Source organism: Python bivittatus, unplaced genomic scaffold (genome assembly GCF_059951505.1).
Source record: "Python bivittatus isolate LINGU-HERP-01145 unplaced genomic scaffold, Pbiv_v1 ctg000840_np1212, whole genome shotgun sequence".
NCBI classification, from domain to species: domain Eukaryota; kingdom Metazoa; phylum Chordata; class Lepidosauria; order Squamata; family Pythonidae; genus Python; species Python bivittatus.
In genome coordinates, this window is record NW_028277113.1 from 42498871 (window position 1) to 42523084 (window position 24214).

The 24214-nt window shown below is 35.3% G+C and overlaps 1 protein-coding gene across 1 annotated transcript in view; it reads left to right on the forward strand.

The window, feature by feature from the left end:
- SNTG1 (syntrophin gamma 1) overlaps positions 1 to 23696 on the forward strand; it is a 121456-nt gene extending 97760 nt beyond the window's left edge. The window contains exons 15-17 of the mRNA XM_007426567.3: positions 2280 to 2372; positions 14394 to 14504; positions 15904 to 23696. Coding sequence (XP_007426629.1) covers positions 2280 to 2372; positions 14394 to 14504; positions 15904 to 16098 — 399 coding nt within the window. The 3' untranslated portion in view covers positions 16099 to 23696. The remainder of the gene's footprint in view (positions 1 to 2279; positions 2373 to 14393; positions 14505 to 15903) is intronic.
- Positions 23697 to 24214: the final 518 nt, after the last annotated feature.

The window sequence follows — 24214 nt, forward strand, 5'->3', positions numbered from 1 at the left end:
ATTGCTTTTGTCTCATGGTGTTTTGTTTGAAATCACACAAGCATTTTGGGCAATGACTTGATAGCAAATTGGGGAACTATTGTACCAATTTTGTTCCCTATCAAATTAAATCATAAATATGTGGTTTCATTAATAGACAAACTCTGCAGTTCACAGTTTCATGAATGATTCTGATCTTTCAATTCCGGAATTTATATTTAAATTTCAGATACGTTCTGCAAAAATATTGCTATACTACTCAGCTACCCTCTTTGGCCATTTAAAAAAGACTTCAAGAAAAATTAGTTTGATATGAGTATATTGTTGTAAGCAAATCAAGCTTTTCAATCACTTATTAAAAGTTATATTTTAGCAGAAAATACACAATTTATAGTAAGCAATCCTAGTTTGGCATTGTGAAAGTTGAATGTCACCTTGAATTATTCATTGAGTTCATTGAATTATTACCTTTGAATTATTGAATTATTAAGATAAACCCAAATTTCAAGTTATAGAATGGGATGGAAGAAAGTTAAAATACAAAAAGTGAAGCATTTCTGAGAAATCTGCAGTTAATCTTGCATTAATCACTTTTGGGAAATGGCAATTAGATAATTCTGAGTATTAATACAATGTGAATTCTTACTTTCTGGGGGTGAAATTTGGATTAAGAAAGCAAGCCCCACTACCCAAATCCAAGCACAGAACTTAACAAATATGCAGCTGCATTGTTGTTTTGCCAACAATAATCTTCAGATATATCAATCAACTTTAAGTAAATCCTGGAGCTATAATATAATACTATTTATAGTATCTAATATTGTATCTAAATTACAGGTAATTTATACACAATAATGTTCATTGTGGCAATTTTTCTTTGATAATTATTGTATTTATTTTTATATTTATAGTTTGTTCAAACCCTAACACAGTCTGGGTAGGGAACAACAAAGTCAAAATACTTTGAGAACATATATAAATAATAGAAATCAACACTTAAAAAGGCCCTAGCATACTGTCAGCTCATCATACATACCATTCCTCTAACCTAAATTCCCACTGGGACAATGTTGCTTTGGTATGTTTTTGGAGTTCTTATATAATAGGGACTATCGTACTTTTGAAGGAAGAGTATTCCATAAATTGGAAGCCACCATTGAGAAGGCCTGTCACTGGCCCAGACCCCATGAACCTCTGAAGGAGGGTAATCTGTACACGTCTAGATCAGATAGTCAGATTCAATTTTGGCAAGACTGATGTATGCCAGTGCTACACTGTATATGGCTATTAAGGTGATAATCAGAACTTTGAATTGGGCCCAGAGGCTTATTGGTAACCACTGCAGCAGCTTTTAAATTGGTGTTATTCTCTCTTAATGAGGTTGACCTTTCATGAGTCTAATTGTTGCAGCTGATACCAGCTGGAGCTTCTGGGTTATCTTCAAAAAGCACAGTGTAGTAGTCTAATCAGGGGGTGATCAGGACATGAGTTATGTTACCAAGTCATCTTGGTCCAAGTCATAACTGGCACACCAACCAAAGTTGGGTGAAGGTTCTCCTGGTCATTGCTTCTATTTTCTGTTTAAGTAGAAGGTGCGAGTTAAGGAGAACCCCAAGTCATGAACCAATTCCAAGGGGAGCAAAGCCCTAGCCAGAGTAATTACCAGATCAGATGTTATAAGATTACCACAGTGTCTATTGATGAGAACCAACTTTGTCTTGGTAGGATTTAATGCAAGTTTATTTTGCTCTACTCAGATCCTTACAGTCTCCAGACACTGTTTCCATATCCATATACCAAAAAGCATCCCTTGCAAGTGAACCTCAAATAATGTGCCTTTATTTTGGAAGAAACTTGCTAAACAGTCTAACTGACTTTTATATGTCCGTAATTTGCTATGCAAATTTGGAGAAAAGAATAGCGCATGGATACTCAACTCATCAGAACTGAGTAATATGTATCTCTCAAGCTAATTTCATGCAGCTCTGAGCTCAGTTTCAAAAATCCAGCTTGTTTCTGGGGCAGCTCGTTGGGTAGGAAAGAGTGGAAGGATGAGACAATACTCCTGCTACTTTTGGGCTCTTCCCATATCTCCTGACCTTACCTATCACCACTAGCTTATAGATCCAATAAATCCCGCACAAGGAAATATGAAAACTGATGATACAATTATTTTACTGCAGTCACTTGTGCAATGTACATTTCTGTTCAGATTTGCTTTTCTTAGCCATAATTTTACACATTGAATATAGCCAGTTAAAATGTCATTTAACATGCTGCATTCTTTCAATCTTTTCTAGTGTAAGACATATGCCTGTGTTCTGGAGAGTCATCTTATGGGGCTTACCATAGACTTTGGCATGGGCTTTGTATGCTTTGATGCTGCAACAAAGGTAAGGACAAGAGAATTGTATCACCGCTCCAATTCCAAGAATTCCAGGGTGGAGTTACTTCAGTGATTGATGAATCAACATACTGTATATAAGAAGATGGTGACTAGTCAACATGTGGTGCTATGGTAATTTGTAGTTGAAGAAGGCTCTTACAAAAAGATGTCAAGGTGAAAAAATGTTGGAAAAAATACTTATCTCCTGATGACAGAATCATGGTTGAGGGGGGAAAAAATCAAGAAAATTGCACCACAAAAAAGCCTATAGAATCATATACAGATGTTTTTTAAAAATAAAATTGTGGAATTTTGCTTCCACACAATTTTTCAATACTCAACATCTAATTTGTTCCAGTGAAAATAGATCTTTTGTGGCCATGATATAGGCTTGTCCTGCCTCTGAATTTTTTGAAAAGAAGCCAAGCCTCCTGTCGGTACTACATTTTCTTTTCTCCTGTTTCTCCATAGCAGAATATCTGAATAAGTAGAAAACAACAGATAAAATGCAAAAAGCTATGTCTCAGCTAAAAGTAATTGCTTTGGACACAAGTACTATAAAGCAACTGATGCACACACCTCCTCTTCTCACCATTCTTTCTTGACTATTGACCATATTCCTGACCATGCTACCACATTCTCAGTAACCCAGTGCAATGAATCCTGGGTAATGTCATCTTCCCTGTCCTGAAGGAAAAGTTCCTGCCTCCTGCTAAGAGCATCTGAGTCCTTAAAGAGGAACTTGAGAGGAAAACAGATTGCATTTGCACTGAAATCATGAGGAGTTTGAGAAGGACTAGTTTTGGTTTGTAATTTGGTCAAAATAAATTGAGCTACATTTCTCATTTTGACGATTATTTCAGTTTACCAAGGTCAGTTGCAAATCTAACATGCAGTCATGTTTACTCTTTGCTATGAAATTGTAATACAGACAAGGGAATGAAAACTACTAGCATGTAAAGCTGACACTTTTGAATTATGTGAGACTGTAGCACTGGTCCAGGGAAACAGAAGCAGAGCATGCACCCTCCTTTAACAATTAATACTGATAACTTGTAAGGATTTCAAACTAAGGTGCCTAGAATAGTTCCTTCTCTCGACCCCAACTTAGAACAGATGACACAAACTGAAATAGCTTTCTATTTATAGATTGCTCTGTGGATTAGGTGATATTGTTCTAATCTAGTTGTTACAGAAAAAACACGCTCTCCACCTTAGTCAAATACCAGGTTTGTAGTTCTGCAATGGCAGTAGCAAAGCAAGGAAGAGCTTACATTTATGTTTATTTTGTGTCTTGTGCTTCTTTCCTGTAAAATGGAAACCATAACCACCTTGAAAAGCCATTTTCTTTGATTAAAATCCAGCAGATATGAAACTGCATGAACAGAGGCTATTAATATAATTATGGATTCATAATTATATTTTTGTAACAGAAGAAACTTAACACAACTACATTCATCAAAATGCACCACTGGCACGACCTATTGATCAAAGACCAGTGGTCTTAACAGACAGTAACCAGTAGATTCAGACTCAGTCCTTGAAATACTTTTTCTAGCCCTATGGCAACGTACTTTGCTTACTCACCTGAAGCAAGTAATTTGTTTTGACAGGTCCATGACATGCCCTTGGCTCTTACATTACCATGATTACTGCAAGCTTGATCAGTGTCTTTCCACTGATTTTCCCCCCTCCAGAAACATGCTTCAGGGCTTGTCAGGCAATACTGCAGATAATTCTTCCCAAGTATTTACCTGACCTGAAGACTAAATTTGGTTTGGAACTATCCACAGGGCACTGCTTGTATTCCATGTCAACAGACGTGTGTGCAGTTGTGTCAGGTTAGGTTTTTAGAGCCGAGTTCTAAGAATTTCAGTTTCCATACTGAAACTGCATGTTTTGTAAGTGCTTTTGTCAAATCACTCAGCAACATATTTTTTTCACTGAAGTTGTTGAAGTTGAGAAACACTGTTCTAAAGCAGGGTTCCTCAACCTTGGCGACTTGAAGATGTGTGGACTTCAACTCCCAGAATTCCCCAGCCAGCAGACCTGGCAGGGGAATTCTGGGAGTTGAAGTCCACACATCTTCAAGTCGCCAAGGTTGAGGAACCCTGTTCTAAAGGAATAAAACTCAAAACATTTCAGCTCTTTTGCCCCAGGGGATGATGGATATTTGAAACAAGCCACAGCAATAGATAGGCCTAAGTACTACCTACCAGCTTACTAAGTACTACGTACCAGCCAGCTCTAGAAAAAATGGCTAGTGTGATGATCTATAACTTTATTAACATTTTAAATTCATAAACAGAGTTAAGTGTGCTATTTGCAGCTGAGTGAGGGCAGGAAACAATCAACAGCAATGGATTTTCTTTAACACAGTCCACAAATAACATAACAATAGTAGAAATACATTTCTTTACCTACTAGCCTGAAGTTTCTGAAGTTCCTGAACAGTGCAGACATTTCTGTTTGGGAACCTATCTGCAAACAAAGGACCATAGTTGTTGCATTGGCAATCTGAAACCACACCTGCTCATTTTCTGACATGCCTGAACAAAAGAAAACGCACATAGAGCACAGAGTTAAAAAGAAAGCAAAAGAAAACGATTTGATCCATTTCTTCTAGATTCTTAATCTCATAAATATTCATAACCCTTTTTTCTCCTTCTCTCACACCCACACCTCCATACAATCAGATGCTCTTAATATTCTTGGCAATGGTCTTACTAATGCTCTTAACAAGGCAGAGCTAGAGATTTATCATTTCTAAGCTACGTTGAGAATCCCAATGATGGGACATAGATTTGAGGAATGTGGTGAAAATAACAGATTCTGCTGGATTTCCTTATGCCATTAGAACAAGGCACAGCTAAAAAGCTAGTTGCTTCCTAAATCATACACAATCAGTTCTGTCTGTTTTAAGCACAAATAAGACAAAGTAAAAGCAAACCTATGTTAATCGTTGTCAGCATCTCACAGTGAATGTCCAGCTGATGTCTTTCAGGGCTATAAGTCATTGTTGTTCTTCTTAGTTGAATATTAATGGGATAAGCCCTATTACTTTTCAATTTATCATTCTTCTCAGTTCATTTCTAGTCACTTAGTAAATATTCAGGAGTAGATTTGAAAATCCTTGTATTTAATTCTTTTTTACCTTTGAAGCTCTTTATTATAGGACCTGCATTAAAAAATGATAGACAGGTGTAGCTTTTTTTTCTTCTTTGCAGTTGGAAATGCATCTAAAAAATTGTTTGCCAACTCTTGCTACTATAAATCCTGTTAACAGGGCCCAAAATATATGAATTACTTCAACATTTGTTTCATTTTTGTTATAGTAGTTATTATTATTTAGTTCTGTATTCAGACTGAAGTCTTGGCATTTTATTTGATCAAGCTTAATAATTTTAATCATGCAATATTTCTTTTATCTTTAATCTTTGCATTGCATTTATTGCTGTTCACTTGCTGCATATTGCTTATTATGAATTCCTTTTTTCTTTTGATTTGTAAAAACCCATTATCAATCTCTTTCATGCATTCCCATATGGTCTACGTTTTCATGCATTTCCAACTGAACAACATTAAGTTCGTCCCAAAGTTCAGGTTTAACATAATTCATCTCTTTGACCAATTTTTCTAATGAACATAGCATTATTCCCTTGTAAATGTATTTGACTCTTAAATCCATCATTTTTCTTAATATTTGTATTCATACATATTTTCCCCAGTCATTAGAAAAAATTAATTATTCACTGTTAACATATTTATATGCTAAATCAAATTAAGTCAGTTAATTACAAATCATTTCATTTATCTCATAATTACTTACAAGTAGTTGAACAAATTATTTAAAAATTGTCTTTCAATTAATTTACAACTAGTTATTTAATGGGTTTCAACATACTAATTATTAGTGAGCTTTAATCAATTTCCAGGCACTTTGGTTTAATTTATTATACTTAAAGGATAAAAAGCTAATTAAAAGCCTTGTTCAAATGTAAATAGTTTACAGTTTATGAATTAACAAAACTTCTATCATCCTATTCTATATATCTAACACTATAATTGTATAGGAGGCATATAGACTTGCATTCATTGGTGTGCCATCACAGCCCAATATGCCATTGTCATTACATTAAGGGCTATTCTGTAAAAAGGAAATTTACATCATATTTAAGTTTCCTCATGGTACAGGATTTTCAATCCTTGGAAGAGATATCAGATGTTTCAGTCCAATCTGGCTGGCCAGGGGTGAGTTCAGCTGGCAATTCCGTATTACTGTAGGCCTCCATTAGTATGTATACAAATAAAAAAATAAACACAGTGTCTGTAACTACTTAAGGCAATTTCCACCTAACAGAAATGTCTGTATTCATTTCCTACCAAGTACTGGCACACTTTAAATAAGCACAATTCAGACCTTAAATCACAGTAATTTTAGTGTGCATCCTCTATGTATGAATAAATTTGAGAGAATATTTTGTTTCTTTTTACTCTACAATACATCTTGTAGCTTAATTCCTAGATTGAAGTGTGCTATCATTTTCTTTATTGTCACCTAACATATATTATTTCTTATTCATTGTAATAGCATTTTGAAGGTAGAAATACTGTGTGTGGTCCAATATCTTCACAATCTGACATGAACATATTACACCAATTATTATTTTCTATGACATTTTCATTGAAAAACTCCAGTTATTTCATCATCTTTAATATTTGGGGCATCCAGATTTCAATGCAGTTGAGGCTCTTTTTCTTTTCTTTTTAAAAAATTTATTACTGAAAGCCTAGATAGTAGCTAGTACATAGCAATTATGTTCAGTTGTCCATGAGCAACGTGAATTGTGCAGTCATCTACTGTAAATAAATAATGTCTGAGTTCCCACTTTTATAGGACAGCTTGTAGGATATATAAATATACTTTGAAATCTCCCTGCTAACCCCCCATCCAAAAAAAATTATTAAATTGAGCATGATCTTATAGTGATTTTATCTCCTCATTTATTGATTATCTTTCTGGTATTTTAATCAGAGAGCCAGTTAATTATGATCAATTATAACTTTATTTGACAATAGTATTATGAGAACAGATAGTATAGAGTATAAGTTGTTTCTCTTTAATATTAAACAGTACATCAACAAAACTCCTTATTGCTTAATCACAAATGACTGTTTAGTTTCTCACAAAGAGTACAGGTAGTCCTTGCTTGACAATGGTAATTGGGACCAAAATTTCCATCTGTAAGCAATGCAGTCATAAAGTGTGAAGTCACATCACCATATTGCTTAGCAACGGCAATTCTGGCAGTCTCTGTTGCCATTGTTAAGCAAGGATCATGGGTCATTAAGTGAGAATCTCCTTGTGACTTCCTGCTGGGTTCCAACAAGCAAAGTCAATGGGGAAGCCGGCAGAAAGTCGCAAGTCCCAGGCAGCTCACAAGCAGGCCTGCAGGCAGGTAAGTGGCTGTTGTGGTGCAGTGCAAGCACAGCAGAGCTGGGAGTGGCTGCTGCCAGGTGGGGGATGGTATTTATATATCTCTTTTTCTTTGTGAGCTCAAGTTGGCATACCTAATTTTATTCTTCACCATAACATGAGATGGGTTGAACTGACTAGATCATGAATTAGTCAAAGCTACCTAGTGAATTCCATAGTGCCAGCTTTTCAACATTTCCACACTGGCCATTACCAGAGGAAGATTATAAATTCCTTATTTCATAGAAGATTTTTTATTCCCATCAAAGATAAAAAAAATAAAATAATAAATAAAAGCAATATTCCAAAAAAAGTAACATATTTTCATATAGTATCTGGCATAGCCTGCAAAGTTACAGGCCAAAAATCTTTGATCACCGGGCAATGAAGCCACATATGGACTAAAATCCTCTGGGCATCTCCCCTTCTCCACTCCCTCCAGTATCCAGGAGGGCAAGTAGTAATTTTGTAATTCAGAGGGTGATAAATACTACCTTATCTGATTTTTCAGTGTGCAACCTTTAATCTGTGCAGGGACAGATTTAATAGGGGAGAATGATCTTTAGCTGATTCCAATGTGGAACATCAATTTTTCTACTTAAATACTCTACTGAAATGATTTTTAACCCAGTAGAGAAATCATATTTTATTTCTAACATTAGTGAACTTTTAAACTTTGTTTCTAGTTAATAATTTTTTGAGACAAACTTAACTCAAGGGTAGTTTTTCATTATATATATTAATATTAATTATTATTATTATTATTATTATTATATAATAAATATTAATATTTGAGCAAAGGTTATTTGCCCTAATTCAAACCATGAAGATTTAATTAGAACACTTAGTAATCAATGATATTATGATGAAGCAATAAATCTTTAACTCAATCCTTTCTATGTCCAGTTAGAAATACTTTATTGAATCCACATGGCTTTAGCAAAATAGAGATAGATTACACAGACACACAGACACCCAAAGCCAGAGGCATATATACTGTAGGTTCATCAACAGAATCAAGATGGTAGCCAAATTATACCTCATTCTTTCTTATGTGTGTTTCATTGGCCATAGCTGCCATCTTGATTTTTTTTTTTTAACCTGCTGCAAGTTCCCAACATTAATAAAGGTTCATCCAAAACAACAGGTGAGAACATAAAGAAGAGGGAAAAAATAAGAGATAATAAAATAATCATCCCCTTTATGATTAAATGCCATAGTTGACACTGCACATGAGAGGTCACATTCTAGATCTGTCCCGTCTCCCCAATCAGCAACATGATCTCCCACAGTGGGGAAGAACCTGTGAGATCACTCCACCCAGGCAGCTGATGGATCCCGTGGAGTTTCCCAAGAGTCAGGTGGGAGTAGCTGAAAGTTTGATTTCCCACTGGAATAAAGGGCAGCTGTGAATCCAGTCACAGATTCATTGCAGCTTGCTGGTTCTCTGAGATTCTCAGAGAGAGGAAGCAGCAGAGGAGACCCCTAGACTACTGCTAGATGAAGTTTCGTCCTGAATCTGGAAAAAAGGCGTCCACAGGTCACACAATTTATTTCAGTTCAGACCAGCTTGCTTCTGAATACCTGTTGTTCTGCAGTAAACAATTATAGACTCTTGTCTTTATACTGTGTTGGTTGAATTCCTCAAGGCATCTGGCTGCCCATTGCTAGAAGGTTACTGGACTAAATGGGTCCTCGGTGTGATCCAACTGAACTATTCTTATTTTCTGAGTGTTACTAGTCCTAGAATTCAAATATCTTTAGCAGCTCCCGTATTTTCTGAAATTGGGTCTTATTAATAGGCATTGAAGCTAATTGTGCAGCTTCCAATTAAAATTAAATAATGTATGCCATGCAAAGGAAAATGCCCAAGAAATAATCACAGCTTCTCACCATGCCAAACCCAGTATCCAGCATACTGCTGGCTATTTTTCTTCATGATGAGTATAAAATTGCAGGAAGCCGTGGCTGATGCAAGTGTGGTAATTCCAGGCACAGCTAAATAGAAAGGCTTTATAATAAACATGATTTAAATGACTTTTTTTCTTTTTAAATGTTTTCATACTGAGGGAACCCATTTGATACAGTAGAAAGAAGAATAAGAATGGGGTGTTTTTGGAGTTTGTTATGGGAATTCAGTATCTCCTGTAATAAAACCCAAAAATGGAAAAAGTAATAGAAGAAATGCCTTGCAAGCACAGTAGTGTCCCTGCTTAGTTTAACAGCATGCAGAAGAAGTCATTTCCATTTTTCACTATTTCCCTATTTCACCAGCAATGGGCAAACTTGCATCAACTCCATTCAAAAGGGTATGGCCTCCCAACTGAAAACCCCTGTTAGAATGCAATTTTTGGGGAAGGAAAGGTTAACTGCTACCATAGTTAACATTTGCCACACTTGATACATTAAATAAGCCCAATTGTAGGAACAGTGGGGAGTTCAGTAGGCTGTTATTATATGGGGAGTCAATGAAGAGTAGTGATTAAGGTCTGGAGTAGAAGTCTGGAGACCATGAGTTCTGTGCCTCCTTTAGGAACAGAAGCCAGCTGAATGACTTTGGGCCAGCCACTCCCCTTCAGCCCAACCCGACTCACCAGGTTGTTGTGGGGAAAAGAGGAGGAGGGAACATTATATACATTGCCTGGAGTTGTACAAAATAAAGGCAAGATATAAATCAAATCAATCAATAAGCACAATCTCTACATGCTATGGCTGGAGTCAAGTTAGCAAATCTTGCACTGTTATGCAGTTGTAGCACTTTTGTGTTTTGTTTATTTGTTTTTGTTTCCTTCAGGCAGTCTGCATTTATTCATGAATGTTAAGTAGGTATATTTCATTTATTTTAAGTATGTATATTCTTCAAGTATGGTTCCCATGCATCTTGCATAAGTAAAATATAAAACAAAGTGGGATTTTGTTGTGGTTGTTGTTATGAAAATGCATAATCTGCTGTTTTAGAAATTCAAATTTAAAGGCCTTTTTTTTTAAAAAAAGGAAGTCATATGGCAGCACAAAGATATCGGAATAGGCAGTAGGCGAAGTTCTTTGGAGAAAATATTTTATAATCTGCATGCTGAGCCACCCAGAAATACCTTATGTGAAGATCTCAAAATCTGAATAGATGCAGATCCTTTTAGTCTTGCAAACATACAGCCTTTTAGTCACATCAGCTGCCTTTTTTCCCTTGTTTTCAGAATTTCAGTCTTTGCTCTTCTGGGTAATATACTATGTAAGAAGACATTGCTTGTGATAGAGCACAATTTTGTCCCACATTGAGGGACCATCCATCCATCCATAAATAAATAAATAAATTTTCATGTGAGCATCATCTTCTGGATTGCATGCTTCATATATGTATAAAGCAGTACATGAGTATACCCACCAGCATGCACAGAAAATTATAACTTGTCTGCATCTTATTCCTAACACTGGGGAGCTCAGGCCAAACTGCACCCTTTTTGCCACCCCCCACCAAATCTCCAAAGCTTGCTAAAAGGGTATATAAACATTTTGTTTTTGACCAGCATTGCGTATACACATTCCTTCCCCTTATCTGGGTCCTGGGTCCACTTTGCCCAGTTGTATCCCTTTTATACATTCAGGGCTTTCAGTTGCAACAGATCAATGGCCAAAGGGTCATTATCCAAAAAGAAGAATGCTATTGAGTAATTGCTTGTGGACAATTCCTTAGTCATACACATATTGTTAACTATGGGGAAGCACTTTTTCTCCCACCTACTACTCAGCTACAACCTCAAGCAGTCTCAATCTCGAGCCACCAGAGCTGATAGTGAGGGTTGCTGGAAGTCATAGGTGATCAGACACACTTCCCATCTCTACAGCAAAAACAGCAACAGAAAACAGAATACTAGCAGTCAGGTGGTGGTAAGATGAGAATGAAAGACTGTAACTTCCATAGGATCTCTGGGGCAAGGAGTGTTCTCTGGTGGATGGAGTTTCCACCACCCCAACTTTGACTTTTGCTCCCAAAGTTATTTCTATTTCTCCTTTTTCAGTTTAATGGAGCAGTATTGCTCCATTGGTTTGAAGCGAGGAAGATTCAGCTACAGAGAATGCAGCAGTGTTCTGTCTCTGAAACCCTTTATGACACATCAGTTCAGCTATTGATTTAATAATCATTCACCTAATTAATGTTTATTTATGATTATATTTAAAGGCAAATCTTACTACTTATTTTAAAAACTGGTAGAAATATTACAGTTGCTAAAATTTATACAATTCACATATTCTGCTGGCTTGATCAAAGTGGCATGTTCAGTTCCAAGAATTCGCTTCCAAAGACTTTCATTTGTTTCCAAATTTTCCTCAACTCACATATGTTGAACACTGAGATTGCTCACGCTACAATTTCTTCAGTCTTATCTCTCATGGTTTTGGAATTGTATGTGTGTGTGTATGTGTGTGTGTGTGTGTGTGTGTTGTGTGATGTTCCAGTGTCTGAGACCAACATTTTAACCACTAAATGCCCCTCTGAAACCAGGGAGTTCTGCAAGGGCCATCAGGCATCCAAATGGTGGGTGTGACTGGGTGATCAGAGCCCCAAATGTTTTTATGTATGTGTGATGCTTGTGACACGTGTTAAAAGGGGTGGGGCTTTGATCACTTAATCACATCTGCCATTCTGAAGTCATTCACAGCCCTTGTGGATGCCTGTCTGAATATTTGGATTCAATCATCTGGGGGAGAGTTTCTATGGCATATAATTTGTACATGTGTATGTTTGTATCTGAATAAGTACATAATCACTCTTCCTTTTTATTATTTGTCATTTGATTGTTTTCTGTGTATGCTTATGTAAATGAATGGATATATGATAGATAGATAGATAGATAGATAGATAGATAGATAGATAGATAGATAGATAGATAGATAGATGGACGGATGGACAGACAGACAGACAGACAGGAAAGAAAGAAAGAGAGGGAGGGAGAGAGAGAGAGAGGAGAGAAGAGATGTGAGGGAGAGAAGAAATTGGACGTTAGCTTAAGGATTAACAGCAGCAGATGGATATCTGTATTTTATCCTGCCTCTAAGCTTTCATTTTTATATTGCTACAGAGAATATTGGCCAAGTTAGACAGTCTCAGTATGGCTGTGTTATGATTTTATAGTGGAGTTAGATTTTTCATTTTCAGTATCTGTCATTACTGATGACCCAAACAAAACAAGGACCACATAATACCATATTGATTACTATTTTCCCATATTAATGTACAGATGAAACTTTTATTTTACTTTTATTGTATGCTAAATTTTTGCTTCACTTTTCTTCAGAAGCAGATATATCCTTAATATGTAACATAATCATATACCCTAATTATAAGAATGGTAAGTATATGTAGTAAATGAAACTCCAGGAGAACAAACTATTCCACCTCCTCAAATGCTTTTTAATCTCAAAAGAAAATAGTTTTCTAATTTATTTTTCTTGTAAACTAATGGTGTCTAAGAGAAATTGTAATTTTGGTAGTAATTATATTCCAAAAATCTTAGAATCAATTCCCACACCCGGTGTGAGATGCTGGTATATTACACAAAGGATTATATATCTAATTAACTGGAGAGTCTTCTCTGTGCTTAAGGCTCTTAATTTGCAGTTTTCCAAGAGAGGAACAAGCCCTGTCAATCAGTGGCTTTACTTATGTTGTGTCCCTCAATGAGGTTCAGTACTTTGTGACTCTATGGCATCAATCAAAATGAACAGAGATACAGAATACTTCCACAATATTCGCCCAGTTAAAAAATACTGCACTTAAGCCCCATTATGCCTAATGTAGGATAATATTAAACCTCAGAGAAGGACTCAAACGCTATGTCATATGAGAATGATATTCAATCTGTATTCACTAAACACACATGGACTGTGAAGCAGGATCATATGATAAGTCCCACTCTGCCATTAGCATATTGAGAACTCTGTGCATGTACAGTTGTAAATATCTGCGGTTGTACAAGATATGCGTTTGGTAGGTGGAGCTTATAGTACTTCATTCTTGGTTTAAAAGGAAGGATGCATTGTCCCAAGATGCAGATTTGCATTATAGATAACATTTTTGTTTCAAATGATCAAAAAGTCTAAGAACTCATTCAAAATTTTCATTTGTTATTAACAAGTGGAAAGTGTCCCTTGCAGTCTCATAGTGTATCTGTCAAATTTTCTTCTAGATGACATTCCTATATCTTCTCAGCTCATATTGCCAACAGTTACAAATGGCAATAGTTACCAAAACACTGAGTGCACAATGGGGAACTGATACACTGTTTTTAACAATAAAGATGATCAGAAAATAGAGCCAGCTTACTACACTGGCCATACATTTAACACAGTGTAAATAGAGAATAATTCTTTTTCTTTCTTCCTGATGTCTTTCTTCTGTCATTAAATAGGGTCACTGAAGCTAAAAAGTTCACTTCAGAGGATGTATTTGCTAATATTTATATCATTGGTAGATTGAACATTTCCCAGAAATGTATTTTCTTCTGTTTCAATTTTGTACATTAATGTGTCTGCATATGTTTTTGTTTCCTTCAGGCTGTACTATGGAGGTACAAGTTTTCCCAGCTTAAAGGGTCTTCAGATGATGGCAAGAGCAAAATCAAATTTCTATTCCAAAATCCAGATACTAAGCAAATTGAAGCAAAGGTAAAGGCAAGAACTGAATTCCTTTCCCATTATCAGATGGATGGTAACTAAATAACAGGAAGTACATATTATAATCCTTTTCTAACCATGTTCCAATTTGTCTGAGTCCTTCCAATCTGTCTATAGCATTCTGTGCTGTGTCCAGAACTGGCATAGCAGTAGACTGCGGCTAACTAAGAGGAGGAAGGCCAGATTGGCATAGTGGTTAAGGCATCAGGCTAGAAACTGGGAGACTGTGAGTTCTACTCCTGCCTTCAGCATGAAGCCAGCTGGGTGACCTTGGGCCATTCACTCTCTCTCAGCCCTAGGAAGCAGGCAAGGGCAAACCACTTTCAAAAATGTTCCAAGAAAACTGCAGGGACTTGTCCAGGTGGTTACTGGGAGTGAAGACCAACTCAAAGGCGTGCACACACATAGAACTAAAAGTAATGTAGGAGCAGAATACCAAAAAAAAAAAAAAAAGTGAAAAAACCAGAATGTTAATTTGTTTCTCATTTAAAATGCGAAAATTGTTAGGGGACAATGATGGTACTTTCATTGTGTCATCACAACATGGGAGAATGAACCTTGGAGGAAGAATCTCATAAAGCCCAATTTTATTGTTCCCCCAACTCAGTAGGGATAAATGGGATAAAGACTACATTTCAAAAATTAGTAATTTTCAGGCTGTAATCCTGAGAAGTATCTCAGTGGATTATATTGTAGAGTATATGTATTAGTCTCCTATTTTGACTTGTAAGGATCAAAATATGGATGTGCTTGAGGAACAGCCTGGCAAAGAAATGAAAAAAAAAAAAAAGCTCTATGTACCATTTCCTGATATTTTATACTTCTGATACACAAAGTCTTGAACATGCACACTTTAAAATCCATTAGAATTTTATGATCAGAAATTTTCTGAGATTGTGCAGATTTTTAAAAACAAGTAAAATACACATATGCGAACTAAAATCATCACATAGTATCCTTTTTTATTTAACTATCTTTTCCCAATGATTTGGAAATATAAAACAATTATAGTTATAAATGTATACTTTAAAACTATAAAAACTTTGAGTTTAATAATCCAAACATAAAGAAAGTCACTTTGCGGTAAGACAACAAATGGTTTAGTTTCACAGTGAACAACAGAATTGGATATATTATGAGTATATTTGATTCACTTAAGCCAGTGTTGTCCAAACTTGGCCACTTCAAGATGAGTGGACTTCAACTCCCAGAATTCCCCAGCCAGCATGGAAGTTGAAGTCCACTCATCTTAAAGTGGCCAAGTTTGGACAACACTGACTTAAGTCTTTGTGGATATGTCTCTGCAACTGCTGCTAGGTGCTTTTATCACAATATACGATAAAGAAATGGTCTTGTCTCTCATACCTGACCTTTTTGCTTTCACTTTCAGGAGTTGGAATTTTCAAATTTATTTGCAGTTCTGCATTGCATCCACTCATTCTTTGCAGCCAAAGTGGCATGTTTGGACCCACTCTATGTTGGCAGTCAAGCCACAACGGCCACTACTTCTGCTTCTGTTGCTTCTGCTGCTGCTGCTACTACTGCGACATCATCTGGCAGTTGCAAATTAAAATATATGACTTGATAACTCCCAGTCCGGCACTTCTATCCTTCCACAAGTATGTAAGACTGCTGTATAAATATTTATCAGCCTATTCCTTGGAGAACAGCAAGCATTAGAATTGACTCAAGACATGTGGCAGCTTTCTGCAGAGTATGGTCACATGGGATCATAAATTAAATCTCAGTTTTACAAAGCAGCAGTACACAATGAAGTTGAAAATCCTGTTGTGGAACAATATCTTTTTACTATAATTTGATTGTGCTTTGACAACATTCAAAGAAAAAGAAACAAAAATAACTGATACATCACTATGCTTAAGCATTTAATACAATTTTCAAATCTCAATAATAGTAGAGAAGTATCGTTTCCTTGTTTCCAAATGTTTTTATATGACAATTTACTCAGCTCTGGATTTGAAGTAACATTCTCTTGATAGACTATAAATGAAAGAATGACAAGCAAGAGGCATAGAGCATGTAGCAACAAGGAATTAACCATGGAAAGATGCTACTATATCTCCTTAAAAAAAAGAAAGCACCTTAAGTACCATTGCAAATGTGTGTCATTTGGAACTACATTCATGGTCATTTTCATTTTGCTTTCAAGCCACTATTGTAATGATCAACATATAGCCATATTAGGCCAACAGTTTTAAAATGAAACATAAATATATTGAAGCCATCCACAGTTGGAACCTACAATATAAGCCAGTTAAACTTTGTGTTCGCAGAGAGCAGAAAAGGCCAGGGCATGGGGGGAGAGAGGAACTTACAAAAGTCTGTTCCTCCAACACAACTGTTGCATAAAAAGAAAATGTTGGAATGGTTGTAGCATTTGTCCAAATGGCCCAATATACTTCATTTTTGTCTGTGTAAATGTTGGATCACAATGGGTGGAACAGTGTGTGGAGTTGTCATTTTCTGGTTTTCCCTGGGTTTAAGGTGGTTAGACTTTTCTTTGTTTTTTGTTTTTGTTTCATTTTAAGTGTTTCCTATAGCCAGTTTTCAGCCATCACAATTGAAGGAGCCCAGGGCTCACAGTTTACAAATCCTACTGTACATGAACTCTTTTCATACTATAGCAAGTTATGGTGTCCCCTGACATTCAGTCTAAAGGAACACGGCCAATTACAACATCTAGCTTTCTCAAACTTAGAACTTGATTCTGAAGTAGTTCTATTGAACTATTAGAACTAAAATAGTAGTGACTTAAAATTCTTGGCCTTAAATCAGGTTGCTTTGATCTGGGAACTCTTAATATACAAGGACAGCAACTTCCAAACATAGGTATCTATTATAAATCACACTGACATCACATGCATCATGACATCATTGTGCAAATGACATAGATTATACTGATACAAATTGCATAGTGTATGTCACTTGCATAATGACATCATAAAACATGAGCTGTCTCTTGTGTTCCTGTGTACACCCCTGCTTCCAAAATTTCCAGGAGGTGCTATCTCAATACATATGGATACACCAGTTTAGGGAAGATTGCCTTAAATCCACAAAATATTGTATTTCTAGATACAGATTTGATTTAGTGGTAAAATCTAGCATTCAGAGTGGTTTTAATGTGACTTAATTAGAAGATAGTGTTAAATTATGTCTCCTATTATTACATTTTATAAAGAAGTGTCTTATAATCTGCAAGGTTTTGTTCTCAATTCCCATATATGCTTATTTACAATCAAATTTTGCACAAGGTTTCATTTTTAATTGCAATTTTCATATTGCCTACCAAAAAACAACCACCACCAAGAAAGGGGACTTATTTACACTTCTGTAGTTTAACTAACAGCTGTCAAAAATGACCCTACAGTAAATAAGATTTTTTCTCCTCCCAATATTTATGATAAATTTGAGAAGTTCTAGAAAAACCTACGATGGAATTCTTATCATCCCAACATTGTGTATAGGACCAATCCAAAGGCATGATAATAATCCCTTTCCTATTGTGTTCTGTCAGGGGTATCATCCTTGGGCATGATATTTATAGATTGACTTTAATGTACTCCTTATATGTGAAATATCAGGTGATTGGGAATGTTGGAAAAGCATGATTCTGAGTACGCACGTAAGACCTCTTTGCTCACAAAGTAAGGAGGACTGTGTAGATCCTTCAAAAGAGGTGCTTTATAACATGTGGTAGGGAAAGGCAAGGCCAGGTGACTGTTCCTACATTCAGGGATAGCTGAAAGCAGCTTAGGGAACCTGAAAAAAAGACATGGCTGCTTTAATTATTCAAAAAAGAGATCCTCCTTCATCTCCCATAGTTGAAAGTGCTTATTTCAATATATTTGCATAGTCTGAGTAAGAAGAGTTCCTCTCCGACAATAAAGTGAATGGATATACATTAGGAGAGCCAGCCACTGTGATATAACCTTTTCGGTGTGCACCAATTACACACACACAAAAATATCTGAAAGGAGTTATATACTTTTCATGCCTTTTAATTATTTTATGATGAATGTTGAGATAAAATTGTAAATTTTGAACTATTATATGAGAGTCAATAACATGCTGAAGTTCCAAAGAACAAGTATGATTTTTTTTCATTAAATAGCTTAGTTTTTTGCTGGGCATCATCATGCACAAATTTAGGGTGCATAAACAAGATTTAAATCAGTGTAACCAAATTTGATCCATAGTTCCCTATTGCCATTAAACAAAAAGTGCACAGAGAAGATTAAGTTCTATCCAGAGCACTCTAAGTCTTTATTTTGTTTTATTTTCACCCAAAGTTGGTTCATCTCCCACTTCTCTTGCCCCTTCATGATTTACTACAAGAAATTGGGATGTTGTTTTCCACAATCTGTGTGCCAACTTCTGCACAAAGCCACAGGAGTTCTTTAGATTGATGCACATATTAGTATGCATGGACAAAAACAGTTTAAATGTATTCAGTTCACAAAATTGGCTACCTAGAAAATTGCAACTCTGAATTTTCATCAAATGTAAAAACAGAGCACAAATATAATATAATGTAGAATGGTAGCCTGTTGTTTTAAAAGGTTTACAATATTTTTATTTATTTATAATCCAATTATTTCTAGCTATTGTTAAATTAGTATGGAAGGAAGAAATATATTTTAACTCCAAATGAAAAATCACCAACATTTCATATTATAGATAGCCAAGCATGTCTAGCAGATGGAACTGGATCCCTGGAAAAAATAATGTGTTACCCAAACAATAACTGGCACTGATCTGCATGCTTTTCAGAAATTGGGAAGACAACATTTCCACAATTTCCGCATAACATGGAAGATATCATTTTGGGGATCCAAGTAGATAGATTTCCAAGGCCACTCTCCTATCCTGCTCCATTAAATATATCAAAACAGGCCAAAATGTTTGAAGAAAATGCATTGGGCTTTTAAAGATAGGCAGAATTACTGGTAGTAAATAAACAAAATAATATATTTTATAGCCAGGAAACTATATCATGGTTCTTAGATATATAGTAGAATGAGAGTTCTATTAAACACCCAGGAATATTATAAAATTTTGCCAGGATATTATTTTGCAATGTAACCTGTGATATATCAAAATATTCTCCTCGTACATGTATCACACTGACACAAAGAAAGAGAGGTGGCTTATGATATGAGAAAACAAAATCAAGATTCACTAGCATCTACTATTTCATGCCAATGTAGTCATTTGTAGAAGGTTTACCAAAGCATTTAGTGAAACTACTGTATATTGTTTACAATTACAAATTCATGATAGTGTATGAGACATGATTTGTTAGTCATTGGCTCTGCCCATGTACGTGGTTTATCTAAACCAGCAAATCAATATTTTAATTCATTTTATAGATTCACAACTCCTGCCTTTGGGGGAAAAAAATCTAAATATTTATAATTGGATCCAATAAATATACTGACTTTAGTAAAAACAGTGAAAAGCCAAGTATAGTGCTAAAGCATGATTATTTTACAAAACAGTTTCATTTATATTAAAGTTGTAGCTCATATAAGAATTAATTAATGAGAATTATCTTGATTGTGCCTTAAAAATACCACTCTTTACATGCTACACAATTATAGTATAATTGCAATATATTAATTGCTTATAGTTGTGACCAGTATAACTGGTCATATGTCCCAAATTGACTATTATGAAATTATGTTAAAAGCCATAAAATAACATGACATTCAAATAGATCTATTATAGAATTAAGGGATTATGCAGTCATGCTTCATTCACTTAATGATTATATAATTTGTTGATTATGAAACATGCCTGAAAAATATAGAATTATCATATAAAATTATTATATTTAAATACGTTGATGGGGAAAATGGATATGTGATAAAAAGTCCCTTCATTATTATTTTAACTGGTCATGTTTCATTAATTTTTATAAAAATGAAGATGCATTACACCAATAATCAGTAAAAGCATATTTGGTGTCATATCATATGCAATGATGAAATTTTTAAAAAGGTGAAAAAAATAATTTCATATATGTAGTTGAATTACTCATAGGTCTTATTACCAAGCTATTATCTGCTTTCCAGCAGACACATCCTTTGGTAGATCTCCTCTACCAGGGAGATAGATTATAAGCATTAAATTTGAGATTAACTATGTAGAAGGTATGTGCTCAGCCCTGCTCAGTTCAGTAGTAATTTTAACCCTCATTTTATGAAAAAATCTATTTATGGTATGTTTGTTACAAAAGTGCTTTGATTTTATGTATTGTTTACAATGTGGTACCCAGATTATCCTAAATATATGGTAAACATAGTAATCTGCAATTGGTGTGAAAGTGCTGAACACATTTGTAAAAATTATCATTTATATAGACAAATACTAAAATTGTTCTGACATTTACCCAGAGGGAAAGTTATAAAACAGAGCTAAATTTCAGAGTCACAGATACAAATATTTATATCCCATTACGGATATGGAATTAAACTGCAATCCTAAGGTCTGTGTTAAGGCTCCAGCTTGATCTCTAATGTTCCCCATGACTTGGCTTACACTTTTTATAAGTTGCAGATATGTATTTAAATTCGAACTACAAATAACAATGGACGTTTATATCCTATAAGATCTAAGCAGTTACATAAGGGGGAGAGGACTGCTTTTCTGTACAGGAGCTGTCTACGGTGTTGTTCTGCTGGAGCCCCCAGTCCTCCAAAGTAGCTCCAGGGTGAAAAAGCAAGAGACTGAAAAACCATAGTAGATATGAAGACTTTGGATTCCAGTGGTAGAGCAATCACAGAAAATGATAGCTTAAGCTTGCAATAGGAATTATTTTGAAAAGGGTATTTACATTTCAATGAAATGTCACCTTCCCATTGTAAAAGCAACTTAACATGGAACAAATATTGTTCATTCTAACAAAGATTTAAGGTTAAATGTGTAGGCACTTTTGATATTTAGTTGGTGATGGGAATTGTAACTTTTCTTGAAATTTTCAGAGCCACTCATAATGAGGAGGATTCATGCTTATACATAGATTACATAGTTTAAGAGAGCCAGTTTGGTGTAGTGGCTAAGGTACCAGGCTAGAAAGCAGGAGACTGTAAGTTCTAGCCCCACCTTAGGCACAAAATCAGCTGGGTGACCTTGGGCCAGTCACTTTCTTTCATCCCTAGGAAGGAGGTAATGGCAAGCTACTTGCAAAACAACAACAACAACAAAAACAAAAAACAAAAAACAAAAAAAACTACCTTGCCAAGAAAACTGCAGGGACTAGTCCAGGCAGTTGCAAGGAGTCAAAAAATGACTCGAATGCGTGCACATATGTAGACATGAAGGAACATTTATGCACATAATCTTCTTTAAAACGTTTTTCTCTATATGCCTTCATAAAAGAGAAGATGTATCACAATTTCTAGGGAAGAGAACTGTATTTATGGCCCTAGCATTTATACAGAAAATATTGCTGACTGTAGTAACTCCAGATTCCCAGTTGTTAATATGGTCATTTGCAATGAAGAAGCTTTTGTGTGCCAGCTGCTTGCAGCTAATCTTCTACTCTATTGAAATCTATAGTGCATTATTGTACTGGTCTTATAGAAGCCTACACACCACCAGGTGAAAACATGAAGGCTCCTTCACTTTAGATGATAAAACTAATGACATAAGGAAGCAGGCTGATGCCATTCTTGGTGGTGCTTAGAGTAACCTTGTAATGCATTCTTCAGGTGACTAAAATATAAACATTTCATGTAAAAGTAATTTTTTTCAACAGCTACTCACAACTAATTGTAAGTTATTTTCTCTACCACTATTATACTATAATCCTTGGCATATTCTGTCTTTTTGAAGACTCTGCTTTTTTGGAATAAAGGGCAGAAGGAAGCATTTAAATAGAAATATTGATGGCAGAGAGGGGGCTATTATAGCATGTCATTGGTCATCTGAATCAAAATTACGTGTTCATTGGGTCTTCTTTTGGAGTCTGCAGGCAGTTAAAGCTGATGAGAATTATGTTAATCCCATTTTCATTAAAATAATTTCCAGTGTTTTAATAATATTGATCACTCTTGGAAAATGAATCCCTATGGAAATGACTGAAAATTTCATGAGATCTATAATCTTGATGCTGCAAAGGGGGAAATGCTTTGATTCACCTGGATCCCAGATACTGGCCTCCAGTTCAGAGATCCATAATTCCCGTAGACACAGTGCGCCATGAGCCAGTGTGCACATAGAGTCAGAATGATTGCATTCAGATCTGCACAAGCAAAAAACCCCTGGCACATATCTGCATAGAATGAATGAATGAATGAATGAATGAATGAATGAATGAATGAATGAATGAATGAATATGTGCAATGTGTTTGTGTATATGCTTCTTCCCTTTGATATGAACAGAGCAGCTGAACATTCAGTGACAGAGCAGCAAACTGAAGTACTGAAAAGATTTACCTACAGAATTCAGTTGGCTACAGGATTTCAGCCAAAGTATGTCCCTAAATAACATGAGCAAGAAATGAACTAAAATTGTCATGTCGTTATTAATCTATGAGAAAAATCCTTGATTTAAAGTGTTCTCCCATTCAAATATTATACAGTTATCATCTAATAATGTTCTTAAAATAATATAAAGTTCTCAGACACTACTGAACAACACAATTAAATTTATTTCTATGGTTTAAAGTGTATTTTACTCTTACTTTATGATATAATTATGTCTAAGTAATATGTATATGTATATATATATATTGGTTGGAAAATGACTATTTTTGCAGCAGATGCAATTTCTTGACAGAGAATATTAAAATAATGTCAGCTATGTTTCCCCTTATCTTAAAATGGTCTGATCTGGGCTTATTCTCATTGCTTTGTATGTTGTAATATCTCATAAATTTTAAATACTGACTGGGGAAAATGGCAGAGCAAATGTAAGATAAAGTATTATATATTTTATAAATACTAAAGTTTAAAAGACCTCATTGAGCATTCTAAATATTTATTTTGTTTTTAGTTACATTTGTGGCTATTTGTAATGTTTTGTGCCTCACAAGTCATTTAGTACTTTAAGCTCCTCACTGTATCTCTAATAAAACCCTCTCCTCTGTTTCATTTTGTTTCCTTGATTTGTAATCAACTGTAATTCAAACAAAAATAAAATACTTTTTTAAACTACTTCTGTAATATCTGGTCAATATATATATGTGCCTTAACTGTAAATTCAAAATTTTGCACTCAGGGCCAGTTGTAGGTTAAGTAGGCACCCGCCTAGGGGCACCAAATTTTAGAGCGCGCCAAAATTGAAAAGACTTCCAGAAAACACAATAAAAAAGCAAAAGGCAGTAATGACACACTCCATGAGCCAGTGCGCATTCTCAAGGGTTAAATGTAATTTCACAGTGTAAATAGGGTGAAAATGTCCGAGAAAAGAAAAAAAAATGTCCGTGGCTGAAAATCATTAAGTGTAAAGCTTAAAAACATAAAGAAAAAAAGAAACGAGAGGGTGTCTTTTTGAAACTCCTAACCAAATTGGAAGATGAGCCACACCATGGGGGGGGGGGGCAGAATATGACTTTGCCTAGGGTGCCAAAATGTCTAGAGCCAGCCCTGTTTGTGCTTTTCTGTAATAAGTGTTAACTTTGTGTGTACGATGTACTAGACCTGTGCAAATTTTTCAAAGGAGCTGTTTTGTA